Source organism: Crotalus tigris, unplaced genomic scaffold, assembly GCF_016545835.1.
Source record: "Crotalus tigris isolate CLP2741 ecotype Arizona unplaced genomic scaffold, ASM1654583v1 scf7180000017847.2079705, whole genome shotgun sequence".
NCBI lineage: Eukaryota > Metazoa > Chordata > Lepidosauria > Squamata > Viperidae > Crotalus > Crotalus tigris.
The window spans coordinates 867,701-889,257 of record NW_024096670.1 but is presented as its reverse complement, the minus strand read 5'-3'; the positions used below and the strand labels follow the sequence as shown (position 1 = coordinate 889,257).

Sequence of the window (21,557 nt, the reverse complement as noted above, 5' to 3'; positions counted from 1 at the left end):
ATCTTTGTTGCTCTTCTCTGTACTCTTTCTAGAGTCTCAACATCTTTTTTATATCGTGGTGACCAAAACTGGATGCAGGATTCCAAGTGTGGCCTTACCAAGGCCTTGTAAAGTGGTTGTCAATGTTGCAAATACTGTATATTCTTGCTTTGACAATATGCAAAACTGTCTGGTATTTACTGGGTTAATACATAGCTTAGAGTGGGGGGGAAAAAGTCCGGGAAAGAAAGAGGAAGTAAACTTTTGACCTTCACACTAATTGGATAATGTGACTTGTGACTGCAAGATAAGGGAGGGGTTTAGCAAGAAAAGATTGATGCCAGCGAGAGGAAGTCAGATTCTGGCATCACAACGTCCATGATGGTGACCGGCAATTTGTAGCTCTGTAATAAAGACTTTAGGAAACATGCCTGAAAGTTCTTTGAAGTGCTTCATTAGTCGGAACATCTGACAGTGGTATTAAGACTTCACGGGATCTTGATTCTATCCCTCTGTTAATGCAGCCCAGCACTGTGTTGGCCTTTTTGGCAGCTGCAGCACACGGCTGGCTCATATTTAAGTGATTGTCCACTAGGACTTTAAGGCTAAGGATGGACTGGTCACAGGGGAAGGGCTGGGAAGAGGGGAAATCTTTCTGTGTCTTCAGAGCACGGGAAACCCAGAGCTCAACTAACTTTACAGCAGCCAACATCCTTTAGTAAAATAATTTTTGTGCTGGACCAGATTATAGCCAGCTTAGGAATTAAGAACTGTGTTAGAGCATTTAGCATTTAAAGGGTTAACACTGTCTCCTTAAGAGATGGCCTCTGGGTAATGTAGTTCAGCTGTTAGTCGGCCCTATATCTTTATCTAGTCAGTGGGAGGAGCTTCAAAGTTCATCACAGGATGTCCAGGCTACCTCCCAGTGTATGTAAAAGCCTTTGTGTAAGACAGACACACGTGGTTCCAATGCTCCAGAAGAATATGGGGTGAAATCTACCTTTAATATTTTACACCACAAGATGGGAGAGATTATGACACGTTCATCAGAAGAACTCTTCTTGACTGTAAGTGATTGTTTAGAGATTCCTGAAGAATAAATAATCTGAATATTAGTCCGTCTTCGGAGTTTATCTGTCTGAGAAAAACAGGATTAAAGCAGATCTCTTGTTTGGACCAGAACAATCTTTCACTTCATCCAATGGAGTCGAGGGTTGTTCTTTCTTAAAGGATCAGATTGGAGGGTCTGACATCAACCCTGGCCTGCGTTAACGCCTCCTCTGCCAACTTTTATCCTTACTGGGTTTCAATATCCAAGGACGGTCATTATTTACATTACTGCCTACACAGGAGTAATTTTCTATACTACGTTATCTGACTTAGGACAAAGGCTGAAAGATGGAAAGATCCTCCAGGTTTTGTGAAATCATTTCTTCTCCGGGTTTGGCTGATTGTGATTCTTCAAAACAGTGGGCACTGCTTCACTCTGCCCTTGCTGGAACCAGCTCCAAAGGTAGCTGGGTTATTTCTACTTTTGCACAGGCTGGTATTCTTCAAAGAACAATGAATTGCAAATCGCTAGACACCCAAAGCCACTAACAGAAACCGAAATTTGGGGTCTGTGTAACTGTGTATCTCCTGAGCCAACTTTACACGCCAAGTCACAAATGCCAAACCATGTTCCGATTTTGGAGTTGTGCTGTGCGTTTCTCCATCCTGGCTGCCACTAACGCAGCAAAATGGAGACAAGCCATTTGCAATTTTATCTCTGGATTTCCGAGAGGAACCAGATTGGCCAACATTCAGGAATCTATCATATAAACAGCCAGCTGCAAGCTTCTCCCCCCCCCCCTTTAGTAACTGATCACAGCAGGACCGTTAGAAAATAGAAGCATCTCTGCTCTACAGCACAAAGGCATAAATTGCTTCTTAATGAGAAGCAGGAAAGTTGCTCAAATTCCTTCTCAAGATGGCCTGCTAAAAAGGAGTCCTTGAGAATTGTACTCAGAAGCAGCTTCTTTCGCGTCACAAATTTAGCTCACAGTGTATTTGCTTTACATTTTTTTTTTTAAATTCTTCTTTCGTTTACATTTGATGGGAATTCTTTCAAAATGCCAATGTTCTTCCCTCTTGGCTTGTCTCGAGGCTTAATACATCTGACTCACCGCTCCCAGTTATTATTTTCTTTGGCCGATGAGTCAAGATTCCTACGAAATGAAGCTCTTGTTTCATTTGTTATAAAGTATATAATGCTGTTGTCATAGTGCCCACATCATGCACCGTAAAACTCTGCTGGGGGTATTCTGCTCAACCATATTCAGCTTTGCCATCTGAAGCTTCGACAAGAGAAGAGATGGCAGGGCCTAACCCAGGGGTCGGCAACCTTAAACACTCAAAGAGCCACTTGGACCCGTTTTCCAGAGAAAATAAAACACTGGGAGCCACAAAACTTGCGCGCTGCACACATACAAAGGGGGGGAGCTTGATTGAAAAGTTTAATTAAAAAGAAATAGAGGCTGCTGTGAATGAGTTCTCTTCCTCTCTCCGATCTTCTGCTCATCTGACAAGCTGGCTTCACGCTGTTCTCTGACTAGCTGACACACATTCTTATTGGCTCTCTCCTGCCCTTGATCTGCCAGTCCTCTTCCCCCACTCAGTGTGTGTGTGTGTGTGTGTGTGAGAGAGAGAGAGAGAGAGAGAGAGAGAGAGAGAGAGAGAGAGAGAGAGAGAGAGAGAGAGAGAGAGAGAGAGAAAGAGAAGGGGGAGAGCTGCTGCTTCCTGCTGAGACTCAGCAAAGGAAGGAGCCCCGCCAAATAAGCTTGTCAGCTTGTCCGAGGTCACTCTCTTTTTTACACACACACACACACACACACACACACACACACACACACACACACACACGGGGAGGGAGAGAGAGAAGGGAAGCGCAAGTGCCTCTCTCTGTCTCTGTGCAAATAGCAGAGGAGGCTGGGAGCTACAGGAGAAGGCTCAAAGAACCACATACAGCTCCGGAGCCACAGGTTGCCGTGATTTAGAGGCTCAATTCTTCTTCCCTTGTCTAGATAGATTATTAAGCACCTTGGAGTAGCAATGAAACAACAAACCGTTCATCTTAATCTTAAACTGATAAGCTTTCGACCAGAATCCCAAAGGTGCTTTTTCAAAAGGCAAGTGGATTTTCTCCGTTTTTCCTTGACGACATTTCGCTTCTCATCCAAGAAGCTTCTTCGGTTCTGACTGAATCAAGAAGCTTCCTCAACTTGACCGAATCAGAATTCAGTCAGGACTGAAGAAGCTTCTTGGATAAGAAGTGAAACGTCTTCAAGGAAAAACGAAGACAATCCACCCGCCTTTTGAAAAAGCCCCTGTGGGACAACCATGGCCTGGATGATTGAGAATCTCCATAGACTTTCAATCAGAACATCCTATAAAACACATATATTTTTTAAATCAACTCTTGTCTATTAGTAGGCTTTTGAGCTTCACAAAAATCTTTGATAAAGCAGATGAGATTTGGCACCTCAAATAAACAAGCACTGCATCACACACAGACGATCCCCTACGAAGAAAAGCCACTGGCTTTTAAATTCATGATCTGCACCAGTCAGATGAGCAATAAATAAATTCCTTTAGGCAACAAACTATCGATTAAGGCATTCCCAATTACAGTATAAAATAAGGACTTTTCAGTGAATTCTCTACGACATTAGACCCGAAAGCAAGAACATGTCTATTTTTAGCAATGTGCTACAGAGAAGAATGCCAGTGAATCAAGGCAGAAAAACCTCTCTTAATAAATCTAGCCAAAGAGGGAAAATTTATTTAGAGCTGCGGCTTTGTGGACTAGAATACTAAAGAGCAAATTATTTTCTTCTTTTTTTCTCCTCTCCACAATGGGCGCGCAGGAAAACAAAGGCCTGAAGAATTTACACATAGAGCATTTGTCACTTAGTCGAAACTTTATATAGCCTTGCAATTCGGAGTGATTTTTTTTTTGCCAAACTTTTAAGTATCCGTCTCAAATAAAAATGTGAGAGAGGACCATGGAGTCAGTCAAGAGGCTGTTTAGAAAACTGTTTCCATGGTCCCTCTGAATAAGCAACATGTTAACTCGGATGAACCGAAGTGGAATAATTCAATTGCTTGCTCATGCGTGGAATAATGAAAAAGAATTTTGAAAGAAAGGACATTCTCTTGGTGGCCCCAAAAAATCCTAGTCTCAAATTTTCCCCACTGCCTTCTAGTGGAGGACAACTGGGTACAAAACTGAAGTTCAAAAGAAAAGCTCCCTGGCACCGTTATTTCCAAAAAGATTATTTTCCCAAGTCGATGATAACAGTTGTCAAAATCGGAAAGCAAAGCTTTCAATTATTATTAAATATTGTCGATTTTTAGAATCGGGCACGGTCTCACTTTAGGGCTATTACAGCACGGATGGAATTTATGTCCAACAGATGAACTGTTTTCATAGTTTTATGCCAGTTTGTTAACAGTGCATAGCAACAATGCAAAAACAACCACCTCAACATGAACTAAATACAGATTACTAGTACAGATTTCTGCAGACAGAACTAGACTGGTTTTATCTAAATCTAACATTATTTAATCTCAAGTGGCAACCAATGCCAAAGCTTGGGGCATCAATCTTGGCAAACGTGCTAAGATCTCCGCCTCCATGTGCATCTTTATTAATTTATGGCTCCAATACAGAGAGAACTAGCAGGCAAGGGAAGCCAGTGGGGCCTTTGAACGTGAGTCGATAGATTGTGTTAATATGAGGACCTTGGAGGTTTTCTAATCCAGCCCTCTGCTCAAGCAGGAGATCCTATACCATTTCAGACAAGTGGCTGTCCAGTCTCTTCTTAAAAACTTCCAGTGGTGAAGCAACCACATCTGGAGGCAAGCTGTTCCACTGGTTGTCTTCACTGTTAGGAAGGTTCTCCTTAATTCTAGGTTGCTTCTCTCCTTGATTAGTTTCCTTCCCTTGTTTCTTGTCTTGCCTTCTGGTGCTTTGGAAAATTTGATCCCTTCTTTGTGGCAGCCCCTGGAATACTGGAATACTGCTATCACATCCCCCCTAGTCCTTCTTTTCTCTAGACTGGCCATAACCAATTCCTGCAACCGTTCTTCATATATTTTTGTCGCCAGTCCTTTAATCCTCTTAGTTGCTCTTCTCTGCACTTTTCCCAAAATCTCAGCATCTTTTTTGTAATGTGTGGTAGAGAAGCTCTCCTATACCGTGTTAGGTAACCCCACTCAATCACCTAGCACATTGCTAGAGAGGACCACAGAGACACAGATGCAGCCACCTGTCCTGTTGGAGGAACAGCTTGAGGTGGAATTGAGAATTGAAACTAGCTGGACTCCTCATTCTGCAGGCAGAAAGTTAAAGCTGAAGGACAATTCCTACATTACCATTATATTTGGAGAATTTAATTTGCGAAAGAGTCATCCTGGTTTCTGATGATGTTGCCTAGTTTGGGTTCTGAAACGTCCGCAAGAAAACCACCAAGTTTGGAGAGCACCAGGGACCCTTCGTGTTTAAATCAAGTAAAGTGTTTCAGAGATATACATATTTCCAATTAAACTATTTGAGGAAAGACTCTGATTCAACAGTGATGCTTGCAGACCTATAGATCTTATGCTGGCCTTATCCTGCTTGTCCAAAGAACTGCAGATCTGTTCCAGGTCTATGTTAGGTTGTACGCAACATGTCGTAAGGCCACTGTGACATAAGTGAAGCTTGCGCTTTTGTTCAGAACTTATGTCATGCCTCCGTCAGAGCATGAATCTGCAGAGGAAAATGAGCTGGAACGGGATCTTATGGAGGTTGAGAGAGAGGTGTCTGTGGTTTCAGAGGAATGTGGGGAGGAGCAGGCCGAGGCAGGCCAGGACCCTTCAGGATGGGGACAGGATGAACAGGAGAGACAGAGTTCAGACGATGAGCAAGGGCCATCCCCACCTGATCCTAGAGCACAGAGAGTGGAGAGGAGGGAGGGAACAATGCAGGCAAGCTCAGCTACTTAGGAGGAGAGATCCCACTCTTCTCCACAAGGCACACCTGGGGATTGAGACTTAAGGAGACGCTATGGGGAGAGGCATTTGTCAGAATAAACACTGATTCCTTGGAGTGTTGTGTGTGTGTTGTTGTTGATCTCTTGTTCTGTGACTTCTGCTTGGAAACCCGGACACTCTGACCCTTGGACTGGCTGATAAAGTTGCTTGGGTGTTTAAACAACTCGGACTGTATTTTGGCTTCCCTTTTGAAACTGCTCAGGCAAGCGTGAGACTCCTTAGGTTTATGATGTATGCTGTCATTCTTTCTTATCTCCGTGGCCTTGAGTAAATTCCTCTCTTAATCAGACTGTATGTGAAACTACTTGCAGCCAGAGGTGTGTGCATCTTCCTTTGTTTAGAGGCTTGCCAGGAAAGTGGGAGCATATGGGGAAAATTTGGAGCAATTAAAGGGCGGTTTGAATTGCCAGCTGACTGCATTGCCTCTGTGCTATGCCCTGGGTCATCACAACTTACGTAGTGTCCTATGGTATTAGCGTAGGTATCGGCAATCCACGACATCTCCCGTTCACCGGTGCTCATGTCAGGCGCAGGCACATCCACACCAGGCCCTGTTTGGCACAATCAGAAACAAAGAGGGGACGCACCATTAAACACAAACTGTTCTGTGCATGGAAACTGGAAGATTCAGCTGTGGTATTGCTTACGGTTAGGTTAGGGTTAGGCTGCACAGCCATTAGAAGTAATACTGTCCTTATTAATGGACGCAATGATTATGGCCTAAATGGAGGGAAATGTCCCCATTCCATTAGAAGACAAAAAGAAGTAGACTATCCCCACTTCTAGAAAAAAAGAAATCTGTACCTTAAAGTTGTTTTTTTTTTTTTTTTAAAAAAAGAACATACTGTTTACAGCAAAAAGGGAACAGGATAAAATTGGCCGTTTCTCCAACCAGCCCAGAGCTCAGCTAGGAAGCGAACAAACACGTCAAATTGCTCTTTTGATTTGACAGCTTAACAAGCCAAGTAAGAGCTGATCTCTTTAATATGATTTTGTAAGTAGGCTTGATGTGGAGTGTTGAAGACAGAGGTGTGACAATTCATCAATCTGGAAAAATTCTGTTCCCAGATGAGTGAATTTTGAACATCCCTGGAGCCAAACGCATCAAGCGTGCAAGCCGAGGCTTTGCTGTAGCTGATTAATTAAAACAAGGCAACAAAAACACTCTTGTCCTTCTGAGTATATTCAGAACATGCAGTACCACACTCAAGTTACCAGTGCTGCTTTTTTGGGGAGGCATGCTGCTTTTTTGGGGGGCACAGTTGGAGAGTACCGCTGAATGATCCCTCTCGCCAAAATCAATACAGATATTCTGATATTACGTACCAATAAAGCCTTTCTTTGCGAGTTCTATGGTAAACCGTCTTGTGATTTTTTCCAATTCATTGTCCTACAACAACAAAGGAGACAGTTAGTATCCAGGAGGTGGGTAAGCAACGCCTAAGGTCAACACTCATGATTTTAACAAAGGTTTAGCCAATAGTTCCTAGACCTAGGCCAGGCAACCTTGGCTCTTTTATGACTCGTGGACTTCAACTCCCAGCATTCCTGAGCCAGCCATGCTGAGGGGAAAGGGAGAGGTTTCCAAACTGACCCATGCCGGTTCAGGAATTCTGGGAGTTGAAGTCCACGAGTCATAAAAGAGCCCAGGTTGCCTACCCCTGACCTAGGCCATCTACTAGTCCTGGCTTAGCCACTCTGCAATAAGAAGTGAGGTACCAGCCCAACCCAACGTTTTGGATTTTATGTGAACTGGGAAAGTAACTGCTAATATTCATCTTCCCAACCTCTGAACTCAAAAATGCCAGAATAAGAGAAGGGAGCTATTCTACAACTGGACAGCTGTGAGGTCAGGAAAAATACTCTGCCTCTTGGAGGCAGAAGGGGCCGCAGGAAAATGTGTTTATTGTGCTGTAAAATTCCCTCCCTCTTCAAGTAAATACAAGTTTTTGCTCGGGTTTTTGGTTAAACTGGTACTACAGCGTCCTGCCAGAGTTTAATAGGACAGTGGTTTAACTGCTGTATTGCAGGCTAACTCTGCCCACTGCCAGGAGTTCGATTCTCAGTGGCTCAAGGTTGACTCAAGTCTTCCATCCCTTTGAGGTCAGTAAAATGAGGATCCAGATTGCTGGGGGGGGGGGGGGTGATATGCCAGCTCTTTACAACCCACGGGTTGTAAAGCAGGATGAAGCGGTTTATAAGTCTGCTATCGCTAATTGGTCGCTGCGGTCAAATTCAGCATTTTTCATGCTGTTTCAGATTTGTAACCTTTCTTTAGATCTCCGTGGTTTCATGGTTAAATTATAACAATGACTTTTAATGACGTCAACCGCCACGTTAGGATTGCTGGAAACACACCGTAAATAAAACGAAGGATTACAATATTCCAATGCAATGATTCTGATCCACCCTTTATCTTGAAACCTTCCGATTGGAATAAATCCTTTTTATTTCATTCCTCTCGCCCTAAGTGTTTGTCACTGCACAGCCCATGCCTCCAAAACGTAAGTTGGCTTGCAAAGTGGTCTCTAATTTACATTCTAACTTGTGCAGAATGAGAGCAGGCCAGGCAAATGGCTCTTTTATTGGCATATTGGCCCAAACATGCAACATTGGACCAATACTGCATCCTTCCTCATAGACAGTAGTGGCCAAAATTGTGGAAACCTTTTGGGAAAAGTGTACAGTAGAAATGCCACCTTTGGTTAAGTTTCCACCCATTTTTCTTCTCATTTCTTTATAACTGTAGCCTTGTTCACTTCATAATACTATTTTACATCGCTTTCTGGGCAACCAGGCAACTCTTTGCACCATTACTTTAATTTTATCATGTTTTATAAGCTCACTCAATGAAAGAACACAAAAAAACCCCAACCAACTGGATAGCCATCACATAACACACTGACAAATGTCCTCCTCTCAGCTTCAATACAGGACATCAATCACTGAATCCTACTGTGATCTGATTGGCTCATTGCCAAAACAAGAGGACACCCGATTGGCTCTCTAAACACTCGTGCTCATTGGCTACAATCAGATGAAGGAAAGGTCCCTGAGATCAACCTAAACAAGTTGTGCTTTCTTTTTCTGATTATTTGGCTGTAGCTTTTCATAGAATACAGCACAGATAATTGAACAAACTCTGTTGCATTACATTCTTGATTAAATCATCTTTCCATTGATACATAATTTTATGGTACTACTCGAAGAAAAAAAAGTGGTGTTATTAGCCATCCAACCTCAAAAATACACTTTTCCCAAAAGGTTTCGACAATTTTGGCCACTGTTGTACAGGTAATTCTTGACTTACAACCGTTCATTTAAGTGACTGTCCGAAGTTACACAACAGCTCTGAAAAAAGATGACTTGTGATCATTTCTCACACTTGTGACCGTTGCAGCCTTCCCCATGGTCACTAGATCAAAATTCAGATTTCTGGCAACCGACTCGTATTTATGACGGTCGCCATGTCCCGGGGCCGTTTGATCCCTTTTTTGTGGCATTCTGACCAAGCAAAGTCAATGAGCAAGGCAGATTCACTTAACAATTGTGTGACTAACAACTGCAGTGATTCATTAAACAACTGTGGCAAATAAAGTCGTAAAATGGGGCAAAACTCACTTAACAAATGTGTTACTTAGCAGCAGAAATTTTGGGGGTCAATTAAGGTTGTAAGTCAAGGACGACGTGTAGGGACTTGGCCACAATTCAGCTGCTAACCAAGTCATTCTTTTTATTTCAGAAAAAGGGTGACAGCCTCAGTTGACCAAAGTAAAGACAGGCAGCACTCATAGGGTCATCTGGCAACTTTTCCTGTGATCCAGATGTTTATTGCTTATCTGAAAGGGATAAGTATGTATGTATGCAATTAATCTCTCCACGCCAAGAAAATATAGAATTCATTGCATTGTCCTAACTGGTCTAGGTCAGGAAAACAGCAACCTAAACAAGCCTAAACATGCCGATTAAAAGCATATTTTTCTGGATATGGAACTTACTGTATATAGCCTAGGATTGATCTTAACACCAGCCTTTGCACCACCAAATGGCACATCTGCAAACAAATGTTCACGCTTAAGTTAAAAAAAACAAAACAAAGGACAAGAATGTAAAGATGGTAAAGATTTATCTTATCGCTAGCTCGGATGCCTGTCTTCCCTTTTCCACTTCAGGAATTAGTCACAGAGATATCAACAGAAAATGAAAAATAATAAAACAACAACAACAAAACCCATAGACAATGATTTGTTTTAAAATAATTCAGCACGCTCTTCAATATAGTGAAAAGTGGAGATTCATGACCAATTTTTTACAAGAATTGTTTACATATGAAAAACGAGATATTTCTTTTATGTATTGCAGCTTTTAATTAGGTCTGCAAAAAACCTCTACAAAGGTTTGACGTGGCACCACTCTGCTCAGAGATAGATGCTCACTTATTTCTTGTTTTGCTAATTTTGATCGGCTAGGACAGGAGTTTTAAAAAGCTTGCATTGGATCAGATTTAATCCACTTTTCTCTGCTTCATAAATGGAAAAGGAGCGGCACGCAGAGCCTAGATGAAGACTAGAAATGTTATCTCTGAAAAGATGCTCTAAAATTGGCAGAGCAGATATCTCTACTCCAGGGATAACCTGAGTGGTGGCATTCAAATAGGTGAACCACCGGTTCTGTGTGCGGATGCCGCTTCCGGAAGTCCGTTCTGGGCCTGGGCAACAAAAAATCAGCTACCGGTTTTGCCGGTGCGAACCAGCTGAATCCCACCACTGGATATCCTTCATTTTCAGGCACACCAAGAAAACAGGAAACTTAAAATTCCCAGGAAAGCATAAACCAGTGATGGCGAACCTTTTAGAGACCGAGTGCCCAAACTGCAACCCAAAACCCACTTACGCATCATCGGGTGCCGGGTGGGTGTGGCCCATTGGCTGGGCGTGGCTGCAGTGGTAATGGCAGACTGGGTGGGACTAAAAAGACAAATCAATCAATTCCAACTTTGCAAGATCTTTTTTTTTCCCCGCGAGAAGTTGAAATTGACTGATTGTTTGAACCTTTTTTTTTTTTTTTTTTGCACATGGCAGCAGAGGCCTAAAGCGAAAAGGTTTTATAAAACCCAGCTGAAGGCCTAGGACTGGGGCGACGGTGCGCGTGCCCAGAGAGAGGGCTCTGAGTGCCGCCTCTGGCACCCGTGCCATAGGTTCGCCACCACTGGCATAGACCTTGCAAGTGAAGCCCACCCACCAAATCTGTGGAGAGGGGTCACCTCCCTCACAGGACGTTACTTCAATACCTAAACATCTTTCTGACAAAATTAAAGGCCCTGGCTTTAGAAGGGACGTGTGGACCCAGGCATTCATTTAGAATTACTTACCAACTACTGCACATTTATAAGTCATAAGAGAAGCTAAAGCTTTCACTTCATCAACACTCACTTCTGTGCTGTAACGAATACCTGTTTAAAAAAAAAACATGAATGTTAGTGGCTGATGCGTTGGGTCACCTGTCAATAAGAAATAAGCCGCGAGCGCTAAACGGAAGACGACTATTAAAAAAGCAATTTACTGGGGAGGCAAAATATAATGCGATCTATCTTGCCCAATCTCTTGGTGACAGAAAAAAGAAAAGCCATTCTATCCGCTCTCGTAGTTGTTCCACCACACAAACCCACAAAATGTGAGTCATTTTGTTCAAAGGTTGAAATCATCATTTTCGCATCTGCTTTTAAGCAGGAGCCCAACCCAACTGCAGACTCTAGTCTGAAACTTCGTTTCCGTAATTCTGTAAATACTTTTTATTAACCGAATATTATTGGCCAGATCTCATTTTTCAACGCTGTATATGCCGCTTTGGGTCTGTAAAACCCAACGGTGCCAAAGCCAGCACTAATAGACAGCTATTATTATGCTATATTCAAAGTAACAGGCAGAATACCGACAGGATAAAACAACGCAATGGAGTTTAAGGAGGCTATCACTGAATGAAAACATCAAAAAGATCAGTTTCAATGAAAAAAGCTGCCAAATGAAATATAAAACAAAGTTTCAGATCCTGAACCTGAATAAAGAATAAAATAAGGAAAGAACCAAACTAGAAATAAGGAGAAATTTCCTGATGATGAGAACGATCAATCAATGGAATAGTTTACGTCCAGAAGTTATGGGTGTTCCATCACTGGAGATTTATAAGATGAGATTGGACAGCCATTTGTCTGGAATGGTATAGGGCAGGGATAGGCAACCTCGGCTCTTTTATGACTCATGGACTTCAACTCCCAGAATTCATAGCTGACTCAGGAATTCTGGGAATTGAAGTCCATGAGTCATAAAAGAGCCGAGGTTGCCTACCCCTGGTATAGGGTCTTCTGCCTCAGCCGGACTAGAAGGCCAACAACGTCGCTTTGAACTCTGTTATTCTATATTCATAAATGATATTAGTGCTTGTTCGGCAAGACCTACAACTCCATATGATTCATAACCATTAGTGGTTCCTACTGACTGATTTAAAACACATGTTAAGTGGAAAAAAAGTCCACAATATCCTGGATTCAACTGCGAAAATATACAGTAGTGGCCAAAATTGTGGAAACCTTTTGGGAAAAGTGTATTTTTGAGGTTTGATGACTAATAACACCACTTTTTTTTGTAGTAGTACCATAAAATTATAAATCAATGGAAAAGATAATTTAATCAAGAATGTAATGCAACCAAGTTTGTATTATTTATACTGTATTCTATGAAAAGCTATAGCCAAATAACCAGAAAAAGGAAGCACCACTTGCTTAGGTTGATCTGAGGTAGCTTTCCTTCATCTGATTGTAGCCAATGAGCGTGAGTGCTTAGGGAGCCAATCGAGTGTCATCTTGTTTTGGCAATGAGCCAATCAGATCACAGTAGGGTTCAGTTATTGATGTCATATATTGAAGCTGAGAAGAGGACATTAGTCGGTGTGATCACTATCAAGTTGGTTGGGTTTTGTTATGTTCTTGTGAGCTTGTAAAACATAATAAAATTAAAGTAACAATGCAAAGAGTTGACCGGTCGTCCAGAAAGCGATGTAAAATAGTGTTATGAAGTGAATAAGGCTACAATTATAAAGACATTAGAAGAAAAATGGGTGGAAACTTAACCAAAGATGGCATTTTTCCTGTACACTTTTCCCAAAAGATTTCCACAAATTTGGCCACTACTGCAAAGTTTTCTCCTGTCCAGTCACGTCCGTCTCAAGGGCATTGTGTTCATCTCCGTTTCTTAGCCAAGGGAGCCAGCGTAGTCCGAAGACATATCCGGCGTTAGGATTCTACACTGAGCACATGGCACCCATTACCTTCCCACCAAAGTGATACCTATTTAATCTAATCGCATTTTGCAGTTTGAACTGCTGGGTGGGCAGGAGCTAGAGCAAGGAACGGGAGCTCAACCTCGTCGTGCGGCGCTCAGGTCTCAAACCCAGACTGTCAACTTCAGCCTTTTTAACCACTGAGCCATTGTGCCCCCTTTTGCTAAACAGCATACTAATACAGACGTTGGCTTTCTCTGGTGTAAGCTAACTACTGACTGGTCAATAGAGGATTTGCTTTTGTGAAAAAAAGAGATGAATTTCTTTTTAATGCAGTGGTTTTCAACCTGTGGGTCGGGACCCCATTTGGGGTCGAACGACCATTTCACGGGGGTCGCCAAGCAACGCAGTCCGCCATTTTTTCCCCCTTTTCCTTAGCTGTGCTACTCCCTTTTATTCTATTGGCTTTTGAAAGCCAATAGAATAGACTCTCTTGAATAGAGTCTAATTCTATTGGCTTGCAAAAGCCAATAGGAATTGTCCAGGCTGTCTCTGCCCTGCTGAGCCCGCCAAAAGTCCCATTCTGCAAACGGTGCTGCACCCGTTGAGTAGTCCTCGACTTACGACCGGTTGGGGGTTGCGGCATTAAAAAGGTTGAGAACCACTGCTCTAAAAAAATTGTGCTTGAATGTAATGGAGACTTTGACTATGCACAAGAAAAAAAAAAGACATGTTAGAGCAGGGGTGTCAAACTCAATTTCACTGAGGGCCACATCAGCATTGCAGTTGCCCTCGGGGGGGGGGGGGTGGCGGCCAGGGGGGGTGCAGCCTATTGGATGAACATGGATGGAGTGGGTGTGGCCTATTGGGTGGGTGTGGCCAGCTCTACATCATTTGTGTCAAGAGTGCCTGTGGGGGCCTGGGCAGGAGTGCGACAGATCTGTGGCAGAAAGAGGTGGGACCAGGGCAGAGCCCATCAAGCCGGATACGTGAAGTAGGCGAGGGCCATTTGCTGGCCACTTCCAGGCGATGGTGCATTTCTTCGTTCCTCACAAAGGGTGACACCTCCCCAGCATGCACCCAGGGGACAGGGGCGACGCTGCAGGGGCTGGTTTGCTGTTTCCAGATGGCCTTGTGGAGCTAAGACTGAATGCGTTTCAGCATAGATGGCCACTACAAAATTGTACATTGGCTCCCGGCCGGCCTGGGCCAGGGCCAAGGCAGCGGGGGCGGTTCCCTCACTGTTTCCAGGATGGCTTCGTGGGCCACATGAAACCACTTCGCGGGCTGCATCCAGCCCCTGGGCCTTGTGTTTGACAAGTCTGTGTTAAAGAATATATTATCGAAATGGTAGAGCCCTTGTATCTGGGAATAAATAGGAACAACTTTGAAAGCAGTAAGTACAACTGGGTCTAAACTTATGCACATGCATCTTTTTAATCTGGAAAACTGTTTCACGATCACTCACGCCGACGTTACCCATTACAATTGCAAAAAGAAACATCTGCAAGTAAACAAGCAAGCTTGTAGAGCGCAAAGGACTTCACAGTTTAACCCTGAGCTACGTTTATTCTCTTCAAGTGTTTCATTTCAGAGGCTAAGGTATTTATTGCAGTTGGACTGGTCTCCAGAAGTTGTGGATGCTGCTTCATTATTGGAGTTTTTTAAAGAGGAACGGCCATTTGTCTTGAAATGGAATAGGGTTTCCTGCTTCAGCAGGGGGTTGGACTAGAAGACCTCCAAGATCCCGCCCCTCTCTGTTATTCTGTTCTGTTCTTTTGTGCCTTTTATTTCGAGAGACGGAATAAAACAGCCATTAGGCACGCAAGGAAAATCGCACCGAGGTTAGCAGTATGGTGCCCAACCAACGCTCAGATTCCCTTTGCCTAAATGCTCAGAGACGATGTGCTTTTCTGTTATAAAAGCCTCCTGCTATGAAATGACTCACAGCCATGGGTAAACTTTCCACTGGAACTGGCACAAAATGTTGTTTGTTGAGGATTTTCCTTTCCTCCGGCACACCCGAAAAAGAAAGTTAACTAACTAGGACATCACAGCCTGCAAAGAACAGATTCGACTCCTTTGTACTCGAAGCAGCAATGAAAAAAAAATCACCAAAGACTCCTGTTCAATTTGTGAGCTTTTAACTTCCTTCTGGAAAAGGCAGACTTATAGGTAAAACTGTACACATACGCACAATTTAGCAGCTGCTTACAAACCGCAATAATTCAATTTGTGAGTGGGGGTACAAAACCACGGTGAAACCAAGATCTTACCTACCAGTATTAGTAATCAATCCAATTTGGTAATAAAGTAGCTAAGCCCAAGTCCCTTAAATAGAGCTTACAGGATGGAATATTTTTACATTTTATAGCAAAGAACTGAGCCATCTGCAGGGGATCAGCTATCCCATAAACCACAGACTTCCTGGAAAATCCCTACACCTCTGCCAGAAAATCACCAACATATGTGCTTTGTTGCCAAATGCCTAGATATTTTTAAATCGGGCTGTTCCTAGAAGATAAGACACCCCAGATCTTTGAGTCAAGTTTGGGATGGACTAAGGGAAATCATGAAACAGAACCAAAAGGGATGCCATCGTGCATTACATAGACTCCCTTTGGGTTTAGGTTTAACAAAACAGCTTTGGACATTTTAATTTTTTTTAGCAACAACACAGTAATTGGGAAGCAAGCACTAGTTCAGCTACTTATGCACTTACTCAAGAAGAAAAGACAGTCAACATTAATTCAATGGTGAAAAAAAGCAAGGTTCTACATTTAGGCAAGAAAAACCAAATGCACAAGTACAGCATAGGTGGCACCTTGCTCAATAGTAGTAACTGTGAGAGGGACCTCAGAGTCCTAGTAGACAATCACCTAAATATGAGCCAGTCATGTGCTGCAGCTGCCAAAAAGGCCAACACAGTGCTAGGCTGCATGAACAGAGGGATAGAATCAAGATCACGTGAAGTATTAATACCACTTTACAATGGCTTGGTAAGGCCACACTTGGAATCCTGCATCCAGTTTTGGTCACCACGATGTAAAAAAGATGTTGAGACTCTAGAAAGAGTACAGAGAAGAGCAACAAAGATGATTAGGGGACTGGAGGCTAAAACATATAAGGAACGGTTGCTGGAATTGGGTATATCTAGTTTAACGAAGAGAAGGACGAGGGGGGACATGATAGCAGTATTCCAATATCTGAGGAGCTGCCCCAAAGAAGAGGGAGTCAAGCTATTCTCCAAAGCGCCTGAAGGCAGGACAAGAAGCAACGGATGGAAACTCATCAAGGAGAGAAGCAACCTAGAACTAAGGAGAAACTTCCTGACAGTGAGAACAATTAACCAGTAGAACCACCTGCCTCCAGAAGCGGTGAATGCTCCAACACTGGAAGTTTTTAAGAAGAGACTGGACAGCCATTTGTCTGAAATGGTATAGGGTTTCCTGCCTGAGCAGGGGGTTGGACTAGATGACCTCTAAGGTCCCTTCCAACTTTACTATTATTATTATTATTATTATTATTATTATTATTATTATTATTAAGAAGCTAATAGGGATTTTAAAAACTAAGACTGTTTGCAAATCACAGAGATGACCTAAAACAACTATTATGATCAGGCTTAAGGCTCTACTAGTTGATCCAAGAGGTAGAAAAACAAAGAAAATGTCAACAAGACTATTTTAGACAATAGGACTGCTTCTACAGGAACAATGGTTTCCTTTTAAGATTGTGTATCTCTGTCAAGAGTCTGGATAAAGCAGAGATTAACATATGACACTCCATTACTAGAAGGTCATTCCTGTTTCCTGTACCTTGTTAGGACACTTTTAGTTCTCTGGACAGCTGTCTATATGATGAATAAGAGCAGCTGGAGTTTCTCCTGTAGCACCACCTCTAAGCACATGATCATACAGGCAAACTAAGACCAGTGTACTGTTTACTGTATTATGATTGACTATGAATTGTTTGCATGGTTTTACTTACGAGATAAAAAATCTAAATCCCAGCAAAGAAGTCCCAATCCCACGCACCTTACAAAACTAGGATTAAGTATTTTTAATCTATGCATGATGCTGCTACTGTTTCTTTCCATTACTGAAAATGTGTTTCTTGGATTTTAAGAAATGTTTAGGAAGTGAAACTATTTCACTTAGTTAATTTAATGGCATATTTAAAGATCATAATGTAGAGACTTTAGATAACCACAGCTGTTTAAAAATGAAATCTAAAACTGAAATCCACAAATTCAGCTAAGCATAGCAAGATATATATCTAGCTAGTCCAACTGACTTGGAATACAGATTGAAAATATTTCTCAGGTGACGAATCAGCTCCGAGCAGTGTTTCTAAAACCACTGCAAAAAAAAAAAAAAAAAAAAAAAATGGAGAAATCTTGGGATTTTTGGCAAATATATCTGCTCTGAAACAGCAAGGAGACACTGACAATTATCCTTCTGCCACTATGACACAATATATGCATTGCTATGTTGCAAAGGTCTTCTTTGAGAACAAGGGTTCTCAAATAAAACTTTTTTCAATACGACAATGTCTATATTTTATTGTATTTATTACAAAATTTATTTCCACCCATCTCGTTTCAAAGCGACTCTGGCTGGCTTACATCATATAACAACATTAAAATCATCATACAAATATGATGATCAACATGCCAAATAAAATCACAATACCATACAAACAGAATAAAATCATTGATACAGAATGCAGATGTTACAAAAGGCAAACAGCAGTTTACTTTTTATTTTATTTATTCTATATTTACACTTTGAATACTTGTTTTTGCTTCTTGCTAAATGTAAACATGCCATGCCAGTTTTTATTTACCCCGACTGTAAGGGTTTAAAGAACGTGTATCTGAATTCTCAAAAAATTAGGGCATAAGTTATTATCAATGGAAATAGATTCCTGCTTCTTGAAGTAATTTACAAGACATTTTTCCAAAAGTCAGAAAGTATGGTAGTCAAGAATTCTTGACTGGAAACCTCAATTATGTTTAAGGTTTTTCAACACTACAATATGTACCGCTTCTAAAGACAGGGATGATGTGTGTGTACCAGCAATTTGAATCAGTTCAATACCCCAATGGATTTATTTTAAAAGACCGCCAGAGATTCAAGCTTTAAATTTTATTACAGGTGATCAATCTTTTAAGATACAATAATTTTTATTTTATATTTTACCTGTCAAGGAATAATTCAGCAATACCCCCCCCAAAATACTGTGCCAAAACCCAAAGCATGAGAGATGGTCATATTAGACGTATTAGAAGGGGCTCACTATTTTCAAACTCTTGGACTATATGCCAAAAGAGTTTTAATGTTTGAGAGAAGGAAGACTACCTTATCCTAATTTGCAATTATCAACATGCCTTATTAAAAAGGCAAAAATAAAGCAGTTAACAAATTAAATACAGAAAAAGGGAGGGTGTTAAGGAAATGGAAAGGAAATTGGAGCAAATCCACAAAAAGCAAGTACCATACTTCCCGGCGTATAAGACGACTTTCGCAAGCATTAAAATCGGCGCCGAAGTCGGGTGTCATCTTATACACCGAGTCGTCTTATATGCCAGAAATTACGGTAGTTTCTGGCCTATAAGACGACTTTCTAGGCATGCGACTCGGCGCCGAAGATGGGGGGCATCTTATACGCCAGGTCGCGTTATACGCCAGAATATACGGCAGGTGTAGGAGATAACCAGGCTGAGCCTGAGGGAGGAGGGGTCAAATGCGTCATCAATCTCAGAGTCCCTTCATGCCCACAAGAGATCTAAGCCCAGCCTACCTTGAATTCCTTTGACTCTTATCTACCGCCTATTTGCTTTGACAGTTGGTAGTTCAGATACTTGTATAGAGCGGTAAGCTTGCAATAAATCTTTATCCCCATTTGAATTGCCTGGATCTTTGGATTTCCCTTCCACTTGACAGCGGGTCTATTTTTCTCCTGGATTGCTTGTGCCTTCCAAACATTTCCACCTAGTGCAAACGCAGCAGCTTTGTTATTGGCAGGGACCATAGGCATGTCATGTCATCCATGCTATGAATCTACTATCTTCCCCAATGTTCCCCTCTTCGTAGAAAACATTCACAAGCGAATAGTTCAAACACTCTAAAGCTGCTTTGAGAGTGTTATGGGAGAGTCATGCAGTTCACCACACTAAAATGGAGAATATCTGCGGGGTTCTTGGAAGCTGCTGCTGTTTACCAGCAGTGGAGAACTCAAAGAAGCCAATCCAATTCACTGGAGCTCCTTCAAGAGAGACTTTTCCTTTTGTTAGAAGGATTTGGAGATCAACATTAAATGGATTTTGGTTTCCTACGTAGGTTGGGAGAAAATATTACGGTTCTTAAAGAATGACACTGGGACACAGACTCAGCAACTTTGGAGAAATTGTATTATGTGGCAGTAGTTATTTCAAGATTATTGCTACAACGGAGCACACGCAGAAACCAATCCGGATGGAAGAAACTACAAGAAAATATTGCCTCTGTCTTGGGTGATTCCAAAGTTATCTTCACTCTATGTAGACATCAAAGAACAAAATGTCCGCATCAAAACAATTATTTTATTCAGCATCCTTCAGTAGCCGCAATGGAATTTTTAAATCTTCTATCAAAACTAATCTGGACAGGCTGAACTGGGACCACCCATATTTGAAGAGTTCCAAGAGAGACTTTTATTTCCCAGCCACATAAACTTCACCTCTGAAACCTTCAACAAAGAGTTTTCAGCATTTCTTTTGTAAAATTCATGATCTAATCCAGTGGTTCTCAACCTTTTTAATGCTGCGACCCCCCCAACCGGTCGTAAGTCGAGGACTACTCAACTGGTGCAGCACCGTTTGCAGAATGGGACTTTTGGCGGGCTCAGCAGGGCAGAGACAGCCTGGACAATTCCTATTGGCTTTTGAAAGCCAATAGAATTAGACTCTATTCAAGAGAGTCTATTCGATTGGCTTTCAAAAGCCAATAGAATAAAAGGGAGTAGCACAGCTAAGGAAAAGGGGGAAAAAATGGCGGACTGCGTTGTTTGGCGACCCCCGTGAAATGGTCATTTGACCCCAAATGGGGTCCCGACCCACAGGTTGAGAACCACTGATCTAATCAAACACATATTTCGGTATGTGGCTATAAATCTCTTGAGTTGTTCTCTGAAGATCAGGCCACTGAACAAAAACATAGCATCCAAAAGACAATTTCCAGCCATTAACTGGACTCTGGGCAACCTAGCCTGCTTCAAACCTATGGAATGGTAAAGTTCTCGCAAACTCCACAGAAAAGTTTTCTCATGCAACTCAAGCAAGAATGGACTACGGACTGTCAGGACATTGTCAGAACTTGCAGAAAGCTTGTTTATCACACAGGGGACTAAAAGCAGGGAAGAAAGGGGGAGAAACCTATCTCCTCCAGAGGACACGTATGTCTCCCTTATATAAAAATGCACCTTTCTAACCTTTGGTGCAGGTTTTCTTAGCCAAAGAATCAGGTAACACTCTGGAAAGGCTGTTTTGTAAGTCTTACCATTCTTGTGCTTAACCAATCATCATTCTGGCCAGTGTGCTTAACCAACCATCAACTGCCGGATACACTACATGAACAAGTCAATGACTACACACAAAAAAAAGATAAAATGTCCGGGTGAACTTTCCAATTCATTTTAACTGCAACGTTCCCAGCAAATCTAGCGCTTCAGATACCAAATTAGGATCTGGGACAAACTCTCTTGGCCACACAAACCCAGGGTGTGACTGTGCCCCTTCACTCCTTCCCGGTGCAAACTTACAGAGCTGTTTCGGAGAAGTGGAGGAAGATAAGATACACCTTTGAGCTCTTACGGAAAACCTGGGATGCAGGTCTAACAAACATGGGTATGATGAATCTTACACAGTATCCAGAGATGTTCTCTGTAGCCTGCAGGGGTGAATGTTGCCAATTCTCAGCTTACTTTCACCTCCTTTAAGGGTGGGGCGTTTCAAAACAAAAAGCAGTACTAAAATGCATAGAATCAGAGGCAATCTTGTTACTGTGTCTTGTTTACTGTTTAGTCATACAATAAACAGCCAAGCTAGAAGAAGCCATTCTGTTTAAGCATTAAGGCTTTAATTTCCCCTCTCACCCTAGGATATATCCTGGCATGAAGCAAGTAAGGGAAATTGCTATAAAGTTCTTGAGTTGCCTGGTTCATTCTTACAGTAACTTCCCTATATA

General features: G+C 42.1%; 1 protein-coding gene across 1 annotated transcript in view; it reads right to left on the bottom strand.

Moving 5' to 3' along the window:
• GLUD1 (glutamate dehydrogenase 1) overlaps positions 1–21,557 on the bottom strand; it is a 35,724-nt gene that overhangs the window by 12,486 nt on the left and 1,681 nt on the right. The window contains exons 2-5 of the mRNA XM_039343385.1: positions 11,426–11,506; positions 10,053–10,108; positions 7,381–7,444; positions 6,511–6,605 (exon numbers count right to left, since the gene is read on the bottom strand). Of these exons, the coding sequence (XP_039199319.1) occupies positions 6,511–6,605; positions 7,381–7,444; positions 10,053–10,108; positions 11,426–11,506 (296 nt within the window). The remainder of the gene's footprint in view (positions 1–6,510; positions 6,606–7,380; positions 7,445–10,052; positions 10,109–11,425; positions 11,507–21,557) is intronic.